This window comes from Monodelphis domestica, chromosome 6, assembly GCF_027887165.1.
Source record: "Monodelphis domestica isolate mMonDom1 chromosome 6, mMonDom1.pri, whole genome shotgun sequence".
Lineage (NCBI taxonomy): Eukaryota > Metazoa > Chordata > Mammalia > Didelphimorphia > Didelphidae > Monodelphis > Monodelphis domestica.
The window spans coordinates 134,929,240-134,949,363 of record NC_077232.1 but is presented as its reverse complement, the minus strand read 5'-3'; the positions used below and the strand labels follow the sequence as shown (position 1 = coordinate 134,949,363).

The 20,124-nt window shown below is 32.6% G+C and overlaps 1 protein-coding gene across 3 annotated transcripts in view; it reads left to right on the top strand.

Moving 5' to 3' along the window:
* The first annotated feature begins 6,558 nt into the window (after positions 1 to 6,558).
* Positions 6,559 to 20,124, top strand: part of GABRG1 (gamma-aminobutyric acid type A receptor subunit gamma1) — a 120,863-nt gene continuing 107,297 nt past the window's right edge. For all 3 annotated transcript variants that reach the window (XM_007496495.3, XM_056802582.1, XM_056802581.1), the window contains exon 1: positions 6,559 to 6,826. In XM_007496495.3, the coding sequence (XP_007496557.1) occupies positions 6,723 to 6,826 (104 nt within the window). In that variant the 5' untranslated portion in view covers positions 6,559 to 6,722. The remainder of the gene's footprint in view (positions 6,827 to 20,124) is intronic.

Here is a 20,124-nt window from a genome sequence, read left to right as displayed (position 1 = left end):
TGTGACAAGAATTTCTTCCATCAGTTTTGTTTTATTATGTTTTTAACTTTGTCTCTCTATCTCACACTGGCTTCAAGTACACTGGTTACTATCAGTTCCGATTCTAATATTGACCAAAATGGCAGATAGTCTGTTCCATTTTCCAGTATAGGATGATTTAGGTCTAACTAGTTAGTTATTCCATTTTTCAAGAAGGGTAATTGTTTTCTTTCTTCCATTTTCCCTAATTAAAAACTGGATCAATGACTTTTGATGGTGTCATTAGTTCACCGAGTTTAAATAATTTTCTATGTGGTGGAAAATACATTCTCACATTAGTATTTAAGTTCAAGGGAATCATTGTGAATATTTTTTTCTCTATTTTTATGTATTTTCTTTGACATGAATTTCTTTGATGATAATGGAAGAAATAACATCTGACAACAAATGGAGATAGCTGAGATTGAGGCAAATTCACAAAATAATGCTTTTGGTTACTGACATGAGCTGAGTGTAGTAAAGTTATAAATATTCATCATAAAATATTGCTGTTAATGAGTACAATGTTCTAGTTCTGCTTTATTTATTTTGTATCAGTTCACATAGGTCTTTCTAGGTTTTCTGAAATTATCCTGTTCATTATTTCTTATCTTACAATAGTATTATGTTACAACCATATACCACAACTTACTCAGCCCTTTCCCAATTGATGGCTATCTCCTCAATTTCTACTTCTCTCCCACCATGAAAACATCTGGTATAAATATTGCTCTATACAGAGGTCTTCTGAATTTCTATTTTGCTCATTCCTGTCGCTAAAAATAACTTTCTCTGGTGAAGTGTTGTGTGTGTGAGTGTGTGTTTATTCAATTTCAGGTTTTTCTCAACTTTTAACTAACCAAAACAGTTACAAGTGGGCTATTCCTATGCTGAATGGGTCACTCACTGTCCAACACTTCATTTTCTTCCTGTAAGTGCCTTCAGGACTAGCTCTTGCATGTATAAGATTTCAATTCTTCCAAGGTTGTATGATTTAAGAAAGGTTTGTTTAGTATTATCTGGCCTGCAGTCTTGTCTTTGAGTAACTACAAATACTTTTTTCTGCCCTGAAAGTGTGAATGGGTTCTGTTGATTATCTTTTGCAGAAAGCTCTTGTGTTCTAGTGTTTTTTTCTTGCTATGAGACTGAGATCCTGTCCCTGAAACCTCTATAAACAATTCCTGATGATTCTCCTCAAGGCCTACGGGGACTTAGATATATGGGGCCACTTATCTTTCTTTTCATTGCTATTATTTTGTATTATTTTATAAATTATTTTTCTGGTTCTGCTAATTTCATTCTTCAGGATATAAAGAACTTCATGATCATTTCTTTTCCAAATATTGGTGTTTTAGTACAAATATCATAACTTGTAATTTGCTTTAAAAAACTGGAACCTATTACAATATCTATCCATTGAGGAAAAACTGAATAAATTCTACTATACAAATTCCATAGGATATTATTTTGCTGCACATAAAGAGGAAATTGAGGAGTATGGAGCCATGGCATAAAAGCAAATATTTGCTTGGACTCTCATAAGTTCTCTTCCAAACAATTAAATATAATTGCTGAAAAAAGAATTGCAGAGCAGCAGAATTAACAAAAGGATGTTGTAAAATAATTTTTCTACACAAACAGTTTAGAAAGTCAGCAAGAAAACATATATCTAACAAGTATGAAAGTGGAGTCCAGTACAAGAAAGACCACGCCAGAAAGCCAAGTAGCTCAATTCCAGAGCTTTCAGCCCACAGGCGGTAAGGGCGTCAGACAAGTGATCAGAAAATTAGATTTCTAAGGTCAAAAGAAGAATTAATATTACTGGCAGGAATACTATGTTTTATTGACAATAAATAGTTCCTCTTCACATTGAGGAGGAGCACTAGGTGGAAAGGGAACCCAGTCACTTTTCTAGGTATGAAAAAAGTTATTGTAGTTATTGTAGTTACTCACAGGCCAAGCAAGTGATAATCATATCTCTCCTTAGACCATACTACCTTTAAAGAACTAAAAATTTACAAACCCCAAGAACTAGTAATGAAAACAGTAGCACAAAAGTCTAAAATTGAGACAGTGACCCCTGGGTCCCAGGAGCAGAGCTCAATTTAAAATAAGATCTAGACTAGAAAAATGAGCAAACAACAATAACCACAAAAAGAAGCTTACCATATAAAGTTCCTATGGTGACCAGGAAGATCAAAACACACATTCCAAAGAAGATAATGAAATCAAACCAGCTACATGCAAAACCTCAAAGAAAATATGAAATGGTTTCAGATCCTGAAAGTGCTCAAAACAAATTTTTTATCAAATATGAGTGGTAGAGGAAAAATTGGGAAAAGAAATTAAAGTGATGAAAGAAAATTATATAAAAACAGGTCCAAAAGTTGGTAAAGGTGGCACACAAAATACTGAAGAAAATAAATTCTTAAGTAGAATTGTCAGTGGAAAAGGATGTTAAAAATTTACTGGAAAAATAAATCCTTTAAAAGTAGAATTGGGGATGTGAAATCCAGTGACTTTATGAGACATCAAGAAACAATAAAACAAAGTCAAAAGATTGAAAAACATAGGAGAAAATGTGAAATCTCTTTGGAATAATAACAATTGACTGAGAAAATATATTAAATAGAGAAAATTTAAGATTTAATGTACCAACTGAAAACCAAGATCAAAAAAGAGCTTAGACTTAAAATCCAAAGAAGTTATCAAGGAAAACTCTCCTGGAAAGACCTACATGAAATGAAACAAAATGAAAGAAGTAGAACCAGGAGAACATTAAACATAGTAACATCAATACTATACAATGATAAACTGTGAATAACTTAACTCTTTTCAGGTCCACCATTATTTAAGACATTTCTAAAGAAGTTATGATGAAAAATGCTATACACATCCAGAGAAAGAACTGATAGAGTCTGATTGCAAACCAAAGCTTACTTTTAATAGCTTTCTTTATATTTTTAGTCTTTTTTTCTTTCACAAAATGACTAATGTGGAAATTTTGCATGAGTGTACATGTTTAACATATCAAATTGTTGCCTTCTCAGTGATGTGAGAAGGGAGGGCAAAAGTGATAGACTGGAATTATAAAAAAAAATTAAAAAAGGGTTAATTTTTATAATAAAATATTGTTAAAAGAAATGAAGAAATAGATAATTTCATAGAAATAGGAAAGACTTGTAAAAAGTGCCACTGAACTGAAAATGAATGCAACATGGTTCATAAGGTTGTTCTTAGGGAAATAACAGTTAAAGTATGATGGAGCAAGATTGGAGGGCCAACTTGTGAGTTTGAGAAAACACATGTGTACAGTAGATATAAATGAAGTCTTTAAGTGTATATAAAGTAATATGGATAAACTCAAAAGATAAATTATCTATATTATTATTTTGGCAAAGTTTGGTTCTCCCTAAATCAATCTTTTACCAAACTTACTGTGTGGACGCTCAAAAAGAACTATTCAGTTACTTGTTTCTTCATTTAATTCTAATTTGACCTTTTTCAACTGAACAATTCAATTCTATAAATAACATTTATTAAGAACTTATTACACAAGATACTTTGCTAGGAACTGGCTGAGAAGGAATGATTCCACTAAGAATGAACATCAGGTAAATGGCTGTTTGTGCCATGGCCAAGATCATTTGGAAAGATAAAAGCCTAGAAAAGCCAAACATAGACCAAGGTCATGACTTAATGAATGACTCTCCCAGGACTGCAAAGCTATCATCTGAGCCATGCTGGGGATGTATTGCTCACAATATAGCTCAGTATATCATACCTCAGGAAGTATGATTTTAGTTAATTTTGGCCCTTTTTTTTTACTGATGTTTAGGTCCTTGCCACTGTTGTGGCCTGGCAAGAAAGGGATGACTGAGAATAGTGATTTATATGGTGACATAGAAATCAACGGTATTTATGCAATCAGAATATTTTCCTCCTTTGTCCCCAGCAGAAAGTGAAGCAGCTTTCTTCGATCATTATCTTCATCACAGTATGGCCTTCTACCTGTAGGTAAGGAACAAACCTCTTAATCTCCACATTCGGGGAGTCCTTTGATTTATCTAGGGAGAAGCAAGAGAGCTCTGGGGCCCATACAAATATAGACTGTGGTTAGTTTTCCCTTAACAGGTTTACAAATCAAATGAGACAAGCAGTCAAAATGTCAAGCCAGGGATTTTAGTGAAAAATCCATTCCTTTGGTCCTGCAGTGCTGGCACTGCCATCACTTACTTTTCAAGGAAATCTTTATTAGCCATAACAGTGGGAGGGGATCTGTTTCTCAGAAGAGTTATATATTAAAAAAAAGACTTGAATGAAAGGATACAATTTAAAAGATTCAAGCAAAAAGACTGTAAAAAGGATTAGGTAGCAAGAAACTGACATGATCTGAACTATAAACTCTAGAGCAGTGGTTCTCAACCTTTCTAATGCTGTGACCCCACAATACAATTCCTCATGTTGCAGTGACCCCAAACCAAAAAAATTATTTTGGTAGCTACTTCAAACTGTAATTTTGCTACAGTTATGATTTGGAATGTAAATACCTGATATGCATTATGTATTCTCATTGCTACAAATTGAGAGGTTGAGGACTGCTGCTCTAGAGCACGTCTGTGCAGAGGGTGAGCCATCTTATTGACAATGTTGCATTTGTTACTTAAAGAGATATATAATTTGTAACCATGGGGACATAAATCCTGTACTTTTTCTTATTCTCCTTTTTTCTTTAAGTTCATATCTTAAAAGGCGTAAGATAAATGACCCAACAAAGTCCTAGAAATTAATAGTAACAAAATTATGATATTGTTTATGTGATTATATTCATACAACCAGGAAAATACCCTTATTTTGACTTGACAAAATATACTAATGAAAACTGGCATGATAATTTTCCAGTCATAATGCATTTCTCCTGAATAATATCAGAATGAACTAGCAAATCAGATCAGAATATTAGGTATGTGCCAAAAATACCTCAAATATTTCTGCAAAATACATTTTCAACTGCATCATTATTTCCTCTTAGTTAACTCAGACCCCTCAGAATCTATTCGAATGAAAATTTATTTTTATTCAAACACTTTAATACAAATGATATTTTAATCATATCCTACAGAAGAGAGTAATAAAGAAAGAGGGAAAACAAAACAAAACAAGGAAGTTAGCATATTTTAGAAGATCTGAATTAAATGGAGAATCAGTGATAAGGAAAATATCCACGGACACCCAGAGAGATATGGCAATGCAGTGCCTATTATTAAGAACAAGAATCTGAGACTTTAAATTGTCAAATTTTGGTAGAATATTTAGATATGTTACCGAATCACTTAACCGACCCCCTTCGTTTTGAGGATTTCCAATGATCCGATAGAAACAGACACCTTATCTCTAACACACAACCACTGATACTCCATAGTCTGGGTGAGCCCAGTTAGTTAATACGATTCAGTCGGGGACACGGCCAATTCCAGGTGGTTGTGGAATGATTGATGAGACAGCCAGCAATCCCAGCCAGGTGCAGAGCTTTTTGCATGTGGGGATTTAAAGACAAGCAAAAGGACAGAGAGAATGCCAGTATACGGGAGTTCTAACAGCAGTCAGCCTGAATCTATACAGTTGTTCCAGCTGCTGCCACAAGGCTTTTTGGTTCTCATGGCAACCCAGAGCAAGACTGCAAACTCTACTGGGTTGTGTCTCTGAAGTTAGGTAGCAGCCACGCCAGTTTAACAAATGCAGGGGGTGAGAAGGGGGAAGAAAGAAGCAGCCTGAGGACTGAAGAGTAAGCAGGCACTACTGCTATTTGTGACTAGTGAAGCTGACCAGGAGCTAAAAGAGTGAGTGGGAAGAAAAGGAGAAAATAATGAAGGTAGGGGCGAACAGCAGTTTTGGGCTGCTGTGTTTCAGGGGAAGACAGGATTCTGACCATTTTTTTCCCCACCAGACTCTTTCACAAATCCTGGCGCCTGGTGTCACTGCGATCCTCTGGTGGAGGATTCGTGCCTGGTGGTCCTCTCTCAATGTATGCAAGAAGGGTAAAAGCTGCAAAGGCCAGTCAACACAGGTTGCATACTAAACTCCCCACTGTGCGCTCAGGTGCCCGAGTTATTCAATGGTGACTGGGGAAGTTAAGAAAGGCTCGGCCTTTTTCTGACCAGCTAGATCACATGGATTTCTTCCTGAAGAGAAATTCTGAATCCAAGATGAATTGGGAAAGAAAATCAGCCAGCCCTGAAGTCGAGCCAGGCTGTCTAAGGATGGGAAGCCACCATAAAGATGGGGGTCTCTCTCTCTCTCGCTCTCTCTCGCTCTCTTTTTCTCTCTCTCTCTGTGGCAGAGATACTGATCAAACCCGAACCGATTTGGCAATTTAGCTCTGAAACAGAAGAGGTTTTGTTGTTCTTTTCCTTAAGACCCAATCTCTTACAGACCCCCAGACTACTGTCCCTTTCTAGTAAGGGAAGCCCCACCTCTCTGAGCCCCTGATTCGCCCGACACTTTCTAAGCTAATTTATGCCAAGATCTGATGATCTTATTGGCCGCGCTGGCTACAGTCCTCCCAGCATCTGATGCTACCTGTTTGGGGGCGTTTTTCCCTCCTCACACTCACCCTTTCTCACCGGGATACTGCCGAGATGGCAGAATAAGTATTCTGTTTGGAGATTTAAATTAGTCCCCTCGGAAAGAGAAGAACAAATTCAATGGATTCTTGGAAAAGTCCTTTTCTTTTTCCTTTATTCCTATGGAGTCACTGTGGTGGGGTGAGGCTCCTGCTCCTGTTACTGATTCTGCGTTTGGGGACTTGGTGAGTACAAGTGGAAGAGACAAGAACCTATCCCCCTTTTCTTCCCTTCACTTTGATTGATCATTCTGGGTTAAGTGACGTGCGTTTTATGGGCAAAAGTATTACACATCTCTATCATTGGATGTTCTAAACCAGATAAGATTATTGAATAGGTTTGATTTAGTTTATCTCCCAGTCTAATCATTTTTCTTTTAGAAGTAAAGTGATGCTCAGTGTACTTTAAATGCTCAAGTCATCTTTGAAAGTAAATATCTGTTGTTATAGTTGCTGAGCATAAACTGATGGTATAAAAAACCATTAATGATTGTTGCTTATAAGAAAGTTTTTATTTTTGAGAGACCTGTTACACTTTAATTGTGTATTTCAGTTCTGTTCTATCTACTTTTATCCCTTTTCCTCTTTCTCTTACATTTATTATTCCTGTGACTCAGTTTTATGACATCTGTGTAGAGAATTGTTTGATCTAGTTTATTTAAAATCTAGAAAAAACTACCATTTCCTGTTTGGGTAGAAGGCAAGGAACATTTAAGGTCAGCCACTAGTTGTATTGCCTTATTGAATCAGTTGTAAGAGGAATTTTTAAAAAATCAATTTACTGAATACATGTTAGTAAATTTTATATGATCATTATGCAAATAAAAGTATTTTAGTCATTTTCCTGGTGTATTAAAGTACATCAAATAAAAACATATCTACACATCTATACATATACACATACATGTATACATTCAGAATGGTCACTTCCTATGTTTCTCTTCCCACAATAAAAACAGGTTTTTTTTTTCTTTCAGTAAAACTCTCATGTCATTTTGGAAGCACAGTAAAATGAACAGACATTTCTATTGGATGGCTGCTTAAGAAAAAAACAAATAGCTGTGAATAAAGTAAATGATTACTGTCCAGATTTTAAATTATTATATTATACAATTTTGGCTTTTAGGAAGTGTACATTTTTAAATAATAAAAATACATTATATTAATTTATTTTAAACTAGGAGTAAAAGTATGAACATTATGCAGTGGAAGACATACTTTGACACAATGCACTTTCAATATTGCAAAATTGAAAGGTTGTTTAGGATTGGGACATTCTAACAGGACAAATTGTTATTTTTCATATCACATAATGCAATTGTGTTTTTTCCTCCTAAGAATTATAATAATATGCCAAAATGATTTTGTAACTCTATTCCTTTGAGTATTCTGATTTTAGCTCATTATCTAGATAAAGCATGCCTATACTCAGAAATAATATAGATTAATTTTTTTTTCAGATTAAAGTCATATTTTTTAGAGTTCTCTTAAGAAAACACACCTCTGATGAGTTATGGAGATATTTTAGGGGGGATTAAAGAGGAATGATACCCAACTAGATATTCAACTTCACACTATTCATTAGGTACCAATAATATCAGCAATACTGGAGATAATCATCCCTAATGGCTTCCTAAATGAACAATGTTTATGAGTCAAAAAACAATAAAACTTCCTTTCAATGTATTATCCATAATATAAGGCAAATTAAACTTTTAATTTGTTAAAAAGAGGAAAAAGTTTTTACTTACCCTTAAACAAATACCCCTTTTATGATAAAATTGCTCTAAGTTTGGAATCATACTTTTTACTTTCCAGTCTGTGCAGTTGAATCCAATGTCATAGGCAAGTTTTTTAAGAGGTGGAGGGCTTGAATCAGTGGACATGCAAAATCATTTTTCAGATGAGAAATTCCTAATTAGAAGGTAATTGAATTTTGATATTAATCTTTAAAAAGAGTACACACCAAGTTTGTCTAAACATGCATGAAGTAGACTGGATAAGTTACTAGTGCATTGAGAAAAATTTGACAGTCTCGATATATAATTCCATCCAAAAAGCTGTATATACCCTCATAATAGCTCTTTTGATCTTAACTATATGGATAATAGACTAAGTTTTCCACTTAGTCTTTCCTGAGCAAATATAATCTCAGTGGTTTCTAAATGTTTTCCTTCTTCACTGTAGACAAGATTCATTGATAAACACAAATTTATAAATGTAAGCACTTACCCTCCCCTTCCCCCTACCTCTTTCTGTTTGGTGAAACTTCCTCAAAACAGCCACAAACAGACTTGTTCATCACATTCTAAACTTTAACATTGATTTCACTTTAAAAGCATTACATTTTTGGATTTAAGGATTATAAAACCAGTATTCCTTGAATTTGCTAAGAGTAATTGCCTCCATTGCAATTTATCAATAATATAGAAGAGTAATATTGTATTGATTTTAGTATTGTTGAATTATTAAAGTTTGTCCTGTATTGCTTCAATAATAAAGATAAATCAATTGTTTTCTGTGTTCTGATTTCATCATCTATCTAAAAGATCTATTATTTCTTGGCAATGCCATGTTAATTTATTTCTCTTAATTTTCAATTTAAATGTTTTAATGTGGATTTAACAATTTTTTAATGAATTACAGGTCTTTGCCATTTGAGGAGTATTTTGATAAACATAACTATTAAAAGTGCCCAGTTCAAGAAAGAAGTCCATAGTAAAATCTATTTTGGCCCATTATTATATTGTGGGGAAAGATCTAAGATGGGGGGAGGAATTTAAATCTCCCTATAATTGTTTGTAAGAAAACTTTATTCCTGCTATCCTCAGGCTGAATGAAGATACTGAAATACACTCGTTTATTTTCAATTTTAGTATTTGAAGAGATTTTATCATTACTATTTTGGGGAAGAGTGGTAGGAATAAAGTAATATTCTCTGGTTGATTTCTAGTTGAATTGACAATAAACAAGATGTTTACTCATTATATTTTATGGCAGAATCTTTACCCAAATGATATTTGTTGAAATAACATATTTTTTACTTGAGTATACATTTTTATACTCCAATAGAAATAAAAGAAATTGGAAGAGGAACTAGATTTCTCTCAAGTTGTGAAGGAAAAAAACCCATAATAAACTTATACCAAGAACTACTGTGTGAACAATTAAACATTTAGGTTAATCAAGTCAATGATCATTGCTTTGTCTTTCCAGATCTTATCTTCTGAGAATTAGTCACTCCAAGACTGAAACAGCAAATGGGAAGGACCAATACAATAATAAAAATAATGATAGAAATCTTTACCAAGCATGAAAGAAAGCTAATACTTTTTTTATATTTTGATAAAGGAGTGAGGTGATGAATTTAAACATATGTAGAGAGATTATTTTAAAATCACATATAAATATATTCATATACATATATAGATAGATATCCCTGAGTTCTCTAGTCAGATCCCTGGCTAATGCCTGGTCCTCTGTACCTCTTATTACAGGGTCCTTGTCATACACCCCACTCAGATACTGTTCTCCTCCAACCATATTCTCATATCCTCTTACTTGTTTTCTTTTATCCCATTAGAATGTAAGCTCATTGAGGGGTGGAGGGATGTTTTGATTGCTTGTATTTGTATCTACAGCATGTAGTACAATGTCTCACATAATATCTACTCATTAGATTTCATCTTTTTGTCTAGTTATCTATTTATATGTCTACCCCTGAGGTAGTGAAAAGTAGTAATAGAATATGACTCCTTACAAGAAAGTAAGTTGCTTAAAAAGTACCAGTTTACTGGGAGTTTCTCTCATATAATAATTTATAATTAATGATATTTCTCCATGTGAAATTGCCAATAAGTTCTTCTAGTCTTTTGTTTTGCTTGGTCAGAGACTTGGCTCAAGGATCATTAACATGGCAAGGAGTGGGAGAGATATCCAAAGAAAAGAGTTGAAGAAAATATTGTTTCAAAATTTAAGGTCAGTTAAGAGGATGCTGAGAAAATCTTTTTCAGCACCAAAGGGAGGGAAAGAAATATTGAACTTCAAGGATAGATATCATTATCTTGAATTGTCAGAAGTGATGAAAACTTCCCATGCCACATCATAAAAGGTACCTTATCAAAATTGTGCTTCTTTTCAGACAAAAATAACTGGCAGGGACTTTGCTTTGTGGTTATTGTTATTGTCATTAGTAGTATTTATTGTTTTCCTTAATTGAAGATTTGCACATGATACTATCAGGCTAGGATTAAAGTTTCTACCTGATATAATTGGAATATTTTAGACACATGATCACGTGCCTAAAAACATTAGTTTATTACTCCCAGACCAATCCTATTGGAATGATAAGAACATTGAAACACAGTTTTTTTCCTTTTTCATTAAAGTAAAACTATATTATATTTTACATAAGATATATGTAATATATATTATATAATTATAGTAATGTTTTATTTTTCCCAATTACATATAAAATCAATATTTTGCATTCTAACATTTTGAATTCCAATTCTCTCTCTCTCTCTCTCTCTCTCTCTCTCTCTCTCTCTCTCTTATGCTTTCCTTCTTTCACTCTCTCCTCTTCTCCTCTTTCCCTCTTTCTCTTCTTCCCTCCCTTACCCCTTCCCTTTATGACTCTGTATTTGCTATAGGTTACATATACTATCATTACAAAAATTTCCATATTCATCATGTTATAGAAACAAACAAAATTTTAAAATAATGAAGAAAATAAAATTGAGAATGATTTTCTTCAATCAGCATTCAGACTCCATCAGTTTTTTTTTTCAATGAAGGTGGATAGCATTTTTATAATAAATCCTTTAGGATTATCTTGGATAATTATGTTGCTGTGGATAGCTAACTCATTGTTAGCTGTTAGTCAGAGTATTGCTTTGTTGTATATAATGTTCTTTTGATTCTGCTCACTTCATTTTGCATCATTGCATATAGATCTTTCCAGATTTTTCTGATATATGTCTGTTAATTATTTCTTACAGCACATTTGATTTCCATCACAATGATATACCAAAACTTGTTCAGCCATTCGATAATTAATTGGCATCTCCTCAGGTTCTAATTTTTTGTCACGACAAAAAGAGCTGCTACATTTTTGTACAAACACCCCCCTTTAGATTATGAGATATAGATCTAGTAGTGATATTGCTAGGTCAAAGAGTATGCATAGTTTTATTTCTTTATTTCCCTTTTGGCATAGCTCCAAATCATTCTCTAGAAAAGGTGGGTGAATTCATAACTCTACCAACAATATAGTGTCACAGTTTTCTAACATCCTGTCCAACTTATATTATGTTCATTTTCTGTCATATCAGATCTACTTGGTGTGATGTGATACCTTCAGAGAATCTTTAATTCACATTTCTCTAATCAATAATGATTTGGATAATTTTTTATATGGCTATAGCTAATTCTGATATCTTTACCTGAAAACTCTGACTATTCATACCTTTTGACAATTTGTCAATTAGGAAATGATTTGAATTCTTATATATTTGACACATATTCTTATATATTTGATAAATTATATCTTTTTCAGAAACATTTGCTATTAATTGTTTCTGTAGTTTTATTTTTTAGTTCTAAGGTTCCCTGAATTGCTTTTGTTTGTGCAAGAAAAAATTAATTTAATTTTTTCAGTGTCATCTATTTTACATCTCGTGATATTCTATATGTCTTGTTTGACCATATAGTCATCTCTTATTCATAGGTCTGAGAGGTAAACTATTCCATGTGCCCCTGATTTGCATAATTTAGTATCCTTTATATCTAAGTCATGTACCCATTTTGATTTTATTTGATTTTGTCATATAGTATAAGATGTTCATACCTGGTTTCTGCCATATTGAATTCCATTTTTCCAAACAGTTTTTGTCAAACAATAAATTCTTATTCTAGAGACTTGGATCTTTGAGTTTATCAGAGATTAGATTATAATGGTCATTTTATACTCTCTGTTGTATACCTAATCTATTTCATTGGTCCATTATATCTGTTGTATCTGTATTTGTTGTTTTTTATGACTAAGGTTTTATTTTATTTTTTTGAGATATGGAACCACCATGTCATCTTGCTTTAAATTTTTTAAATTAATCCTCTTGCTATTCTTGAATTTTTGTTCTTTCAGATTAATTTTTTTTATTATTTTCTAACTCTATGATTTTTTTTTTTGGTGGTTTGATTGTTATGGTTCTGAATAGGTACATTAGATGAGAATTTATTTTTTTTCATTTATTTAACTATGATTTTATTTGTGTGAAAAATTCTTTGTGATTATATTCAAATGATTTCTGAGTTTGCCTTGGCAGTTAGATCCCCAAATATTTTATATTACCTACAGTGGCTTTGAATGGATTTTCTCTATCTTTTGCTACTGAACTTTCTAGGTAATATATAGAAATGCTGATTTATGTTGGTTTATTTTGCATCCTAAAACTTTGCTAACATCATTAATTATGTAAGTTAGTTTTTATTTGATTCTCTAGTTTTGCTAAGTATGCATCATGTCATATGCAAAAGAGTTATAGTTGTGTTTCCTTATTGCCTATTCTAATTATTTTAAATTCTTTTTTCTCTTATTGCTATAGTGATCATGTTTAGCATAAATATTGAATAATAGTGCTAATAATGGCATTCATATTTCACCCTTGATCTTACTGAGGTTTCTAGGGTATCCCCATTATAGATAATACTTACATATGTTTTTAGCTAGATACTAACCATTTTAAGGAAAGCTCCATTTATTCTGATGTTCTGTGATGTTTCTAATAGCAATGGGTATTGTCCTTTGTCAAAAGTATATAGTTTGCATCTCTTGGGATAATCACATGATTTTTGCTGCTTTCATTATTCATATGATAAATTATGCTGATTCTATTCCTAATATTGAACCAGTCCTGAGTTTTTGGTTTAAATCCTACTTCAACATACTGAAAGATCCTTGTTATATATTGCCATAGTCTCCTGCTAGTATTTTATCTAAAAATTTTCCATCACTATTTATTGGGGAAGTTGGTCTATTGTTTTTTCTCACAATATTTGTTTCATAAAAGAAATTTGGTAGGATTCCCATGTTGGTTATTTTTTCCAGAGTTGATATTGTATAGGAATTGTTTTTAAATATTTGATAGAATTCATTTATAAATACATCTGGTCCTGTGGATATTTTCTTAGGGAGGTCATTGATGGATAATTCAATTTCTTTTCCTTATATGGGGTTATTTAAGTGTTCTAGTTCTTCTTTTAATCAGTGAAATTTATATTTTTATAAATATTTTTCAATTTTATTTAGATTATCAGATTCATTGACATACAATTGGGCTCCACAATATTTTAATTATTTCTTTCTGGCTAGATACAGTATTTTTCTCTTTGATCTGGAAGCTCAGGAATTTTCCTATAACATTCCTCAAAGTTTCTATTTTTTATCTCTCTTAGGAAGTATTTGGCAGATTTTTTTCAATTTCTCTTTCCCCCTGATATTCAAGAATATTGGTGGAATTTTCCTTGATAATTACTTATAATACTGTAACCAGCTCTTTTTATATCATGGCTTTCAGGCAGTCCAATAATTCTTAAATTATCTCTCCTACATCTATTTTCCATGTCAGTTGTTTTTTCCAATGAGACATTTCAGATTTTTTTCCATTTTTCATAATTTTGGTTTTCTTTTACTCTTTTTTAAAGCCTTTATTTGTTTTTTCTCCATATGATTCTAATTTTTAAGAAATAATTTTCTTCACTGAGATTCTTTAATTCCTTTTTCACTTGTTTCAATCCAATTTTTAAGAGTTAGTTTTCTTCCTTTTATTTTTGTGCCTCCTTTTCCATTTAGACACATCTACTTTTTACAATGCTTTTCCCCCCACAGTATTTTTAAACCTCCTTTGCAATTTGGCAAATTCTAGTTTTCAGAAAGATTTTTTTAGTGACATTTTGTTCACCATTCATAAAGTTGTTGATTCTTTTTTCATGATTCTTTACCTTCACTTTTGTTTCTTTATCCATTTTTCTTCTGCCATTCACATTTTATTTTCAAAACCCTTTTCAATTCCTTCCATAGGTTATCTTTGGTGCTGATGCCATTTCTCATTTTCCTTTGAGACTTCACATGTAGCCATTTTATTATTGTTGTCTTTTTTTTTCAGTTAGTAATTTGCCATCCTCTGTTCCAAATTAATTTTCTCCTGTCAAAAGTTTTTCTTTGTTGGTGGCTCATTTTTCTAGCCCATTTGTTGGCCTTGCCTCCATAAAGACAATATTGAAGTTTTTCTTTTTGCCTAGGTTGGAGTGAGTTTTATCTTGGATTTGTATTGGTATCTCATCTGCTGCTCTGGGTTGGTCATCTCCCTTTACAGTGTTTATAAAATGCATTTCATAAGGGCAGCTCTTGTTCCCTTGCTTTGTGGATACATTTAGTTCTTTTGCCCATATACCACCTGTGCTGGATTGAACTTGATTCTGCTTACAGCTTCTGTTTTGAGCTGATACTTCTCCCCTTCAGCTACCAGTTCCCTGTATGATTCCTTCACTGTAATGTTGTACCCTTATTACCCCAGTGAGAATCTTCCCTACTATCCTTCTATATTGTTGGTCTTAAACACTTTTTTCTCTGTCTTTTGATGGTTCTCTCACTCTAGACTTCATCTCAAGGCATTATTGTGATTACTTGGAAGTGAGTTTGTGTGAGTTATGAGTATTCTTTCCTTAATCTGCCATCTTGATTCTTTGAATCAGAAATCACCCAGCATAGTTTCAAAGAGATGATTAAAATAGCTATACTAGGAGATTGGCTGGTTGGATTCTAGGCCTTAAGCCAGTCAACCATAGTATGGACATAGTAGAGTTCCTTCTTAGCAACCTATAATAAGTTTTTCCTGATCCAGGCAGTATGTAGTTAAAAAACAAAACAGAGCATGCTTATGAATGCTCCGAATTACACATTTACACATTATACATCAGTATGCCATTACAGAAGCAATATCACTACATTCATGTAGATTGGTAGTAAGTAGAAATTTCTGCATATGCTCTGAAGTCTGAACTCCTATGATTAATCCTTGATTAACTAGAAATAAAAAACCCTTGCTAAGAACAAATTTGCCAATATTCTATAGGAAAAACATCTGAAAAGTTTCTCAGTGTTTGTTTGTTTAGTGCTGTCATTTTCTTTCTGAAGTAGATTGTTACTAGGAGCATTGGAAGTCAATTCTTAAAAAGTATGAGACTCCTAAAAGTAATTAGACTCTAGGTATAAGGAAAGTGGGCAGAAGCAATGAAACAGGTATTATTAACAACAGCCTCAGCTTCTTGCTTACAAGAGAAAGCACTATAAAATAACTACATTGTCATAATACAAAGAATATATTTCCTTACATTTAGGAAAATATCTCTATATAATAATGATTTTACTGAATGTTCTCTATGCCTAGAACTCTCTCCTTTCTCATTTTTAGCTTCCCTCATTTCTTTCAAATCTCAGGTAAAGTGGCATCTTCTGGAAGACACTTTTCCTTATTCTCATTAATTTATTGCCTTCCCTCTATTGAACTAGGATAGTGGCCATTTGATTTGAAAGAATGGAATTAATGTGAAAAAATATTGTGACAGAATATCCAACAGGTGTGGCAACTGATTGTGTGAGCTGAAGAGTAAGGAGTTAAACAAGTCTCTGAGGTTGTTTTCCTGAGTGAATACAGTGATAATGATAGTATGGATAAAAATAGGACCACCCCAAAGGATGGTGGTGGGGCATAAGCAAGGGATAGTACTAGAAAATAGTAAAAAATATTGAGAACTATTTTGAACACAATGAATTTCAAATTTAATTGGGATAATTAGTTTGAAATGTTTAACACTTCATTGATGATGCATGACGAGGTCAAAAGAAAAATAAAGGTGGGATATAGACATCATTATAGAGATTATATCTGAGTCCATGGTAGTTGGTGAATTCACTGTGGGAATGGATAGAGATAATTGAATAGAGATAATAAGACCCAAGATAGATCCATTGGATATGCACACAATAAGCAGTCAGACATAGGTGTGGACTAGTAAGGAAAATATATATTCAGACATATACCAGGAGAATGCAGAATACTAGAGTAATTTTGATGAACCAAGAAGACTTAGTTCAATTCCTTTTACTAATATGCAGAAAGTGTATGACCATGGGCCTCTCTGATGAATGATTTAACTTCTTTCCTAGGAATTGTCTAAGATTCTACAATATAGTGCACTGTGGAAGTCACAGGACCATCATTACCAATAAATTATAAATTTTATATATTTTTGCATTAGCTAACCCATTTTAGCTCAGAGAGCTATCTCTTTCGTCTTCTGCTTGCTCCCAATCCCAATTAGATAAGAATTTATAGGTATAAACTCTTCACAAAGTCTGGTGATTCCAATTCATATCACTGGAAACGTACAGTCAAAGCTTCTGCTATTTCTCGATGATAAAAAGGGAACTATATTACATAGAACTCAGGTTATTCCATTGTTTGAAAATGGCCCCAAAGGTTACTTACAACTATAAATTCACAATTTATTTCTAAACATTGTTCCTAACTTTGACCTTTGTAGAAAAATTGGGCCCCAGATCCAGCCTACAAAGTAATAAATTAAAAAACAATCTATTAAACATTTACTATGCCAGACACTGTGCTAAGCACTAGAGATCCAAGAAGAGCTAAAGATACCCCTTACCTAAAGGAGCTAAAAATCAAAGACTGATAACTTTTACATATATTCAGTGTCCTTTCTTTTTGGACAGTCATATTCAGTTTTTGCAATTGTTCCTTAAAGAATAAATTCTAGATCAGTAATCATCTTGCATGTGCTTCAGTTAATTGTAATTAAAATTTAAATATTAGAAGCAATTGTCTTATTTTTATAGTAATTTGCTATTTCCAGAATATTTTCATATTTAAAAAATACTCTGTCAAGAACTGAAATCAGAGTAGAATATGACTACTTTTTTTTTAGATTGTAGGTAGGCCTTTGTTAATTCATCAAGTACCACTAGATCCCACTTAGTGAGAAAAACAAAACCCATGAAGTCATATTAAAGATAGTACCATCCCAAAGTTTTAATTATAAAAATATAGTATTGGATCCAGCCCAATGAAAATGTGCAATGTGAATTTACTCACATTAAAGAATATCTAACTATAATTACACTAGTTTATTTAGCATTTGCAGTATATTGTTCTTTTATATTGTACTTAAATAAACTATGAGGTATTCTATTAAATAATAATAAAGTTTCCTATCATGATACTTATACAAAAATTATACCAATTCCTCTTAAATTTAATTTTGATATTTTTAGCCTGATGATATAGTTACAAATCCTTATTTTGTTATTCATTATATTTGCTAGATTTACCAGATTTGTGTTCACAAATATAAAAGTAGCCAGGTTTCCAATTAAAATTTTCAATAAACCCAACCAATGTAGAAATTTGAACATTAATTGATCCGTTCATAAAACTACTTTAGGTTTATCTATTTCACCAGCTATGAATTCACTTAAATGTACAATCATCTAATTCCATATTTCTTTACCTATTCTACAAAGATATCATGAGAAACTTTTCTACATATATTGGGACAGCCTACAAATAATTGGTTTATGGAATTCAATTATATGCTAGTATGAGAATCCTTTGAAAATGGAATTTAGATATTCATATAACTTATTCTCAATGTATCCATGATGCATCTTAATCACCATTTTTCTTTCTGTGTTCAAATATAACTGTTTAATAATATGTTTAGAATTTTGTCAAGAAAGAACCAATCTGATATTTCCGAAATCATTCTTTACTCCACATCACATTTGAAAATGAAGACATCATCTTCCCTTTTCCCATCATCACATTTCTCTTTCCAATAATTCCTCTTGGATCATTGATAATATTTCTGCAACTACATTAGCACATTCTTATAAAAGAGACTGAAGTTTTAATTTCTATGGCCTTTAGAGGTGAATGAGTTTAAAAGAGATAGGTACTTTTCCTATCTCTTCACCCATTATGAGCTTTAATTTTTACTATAGTTCTCACATGCCTTAAAGAGAAAAGAAAAATTGATCTTTAGGTGGTCTGCAATCACTCTTTCATCTCTTTACACAATTCTGTCTGCCTCCATACAATAGACCAACATATTTTAAAGTTCATATATATGTGTGTGTGTGTGTGTGTGATTCTGTTATATTTAAAATGCTTATTAATGACATGAGAACATAAATGACATTCTTTTGAAATTTATTGAAAGACTAGAGCTGGGAAGGATAGTCAATATATTGTATGACAGAATCAGGACCAAAAAGCTTCCATAGGCTCCAAATTTGCTCTATCTAAAAATATATATTTAAAAAATGAAATAGGCCAATCTATACTTAGAATTAAATATAGAATTGAGGATGTGTGGTTAGGTAATACTTAATTCATTTAAAGTATGGGGACATCTGTATACTTTAAAGTCAATATAAATCAATACTGCAACAAAGAAGATGGTAGGAAATGTCCTCTACCTTTATTGGGCCAGGGAAATCCCTAAAGACAAAATTCTCTTTACCAAAGAATATCAGTCTTTATTTTTACCTTGTCATCTTAATTGTCTGAGCCTTCAGAGTATGAGTGACCCACCCAATATATAACAGAGGAATGACTTAATCAAGGTTTCCCAGTTTCTCAGATGACTCTATATCCACTATGCTGGGACATATAAATTGTAAGAAAAAAATAATTCCATGCTCATCTGGTTTGATAGGCATAAAGTCTAGAATGAATAAGAGGATAGTAATATATGTTGAATATGGAGGCACTGGCATGTTTAGAAGAGTATGATCACAGACTAAAAATAAAACTAAAGTAGAATGAATTTAAGGTGTTGATAAAGTTTAATCAACAGAAGAAAAGACCTAAAGAGATTTTTCTTTTTCCTAATGGTAGGTAGGATGTGCAGTGGTCAGAGTTTTGTGTGACTCTTAAGCAAATAATGTAATCTCTTTTTGCCTCAGTATGCTCAAGGGTAAAATATGGAAAATAATAATTCCTACATGTTAGTTTGGTCATGAAGATCAAATAAGATTTGTAAAAGATGTAGCAAAGTGATTGGCATATAGTTGTTATATGAAAGCATATTCCCTTCCCTCATTCCTCATTCTTTTCCAGTATTTCCAGTGCTCTCATAGGGAAAGGGGGATAAAACTTGGTTCACTTGGAATCAGGTGATAACTAGGAGAAGTATGTCCTCTTTTCAGTGGCCAATTTCAGCTTCATGAAAGGGAAAACCATTCACAATGGAACAAAAATATAATGGACTGCTTTGAGAGGTAGGCTTCTCCCTCAGCTGAGGCCTCCTTTCTGTACTATCATTTGGTTTATGAGGGAATGTTTCTTTGTCATCTAGGTTTTGGAAAGTTTTCATTTTCTCCTTTTGTTTGACTTGACTTG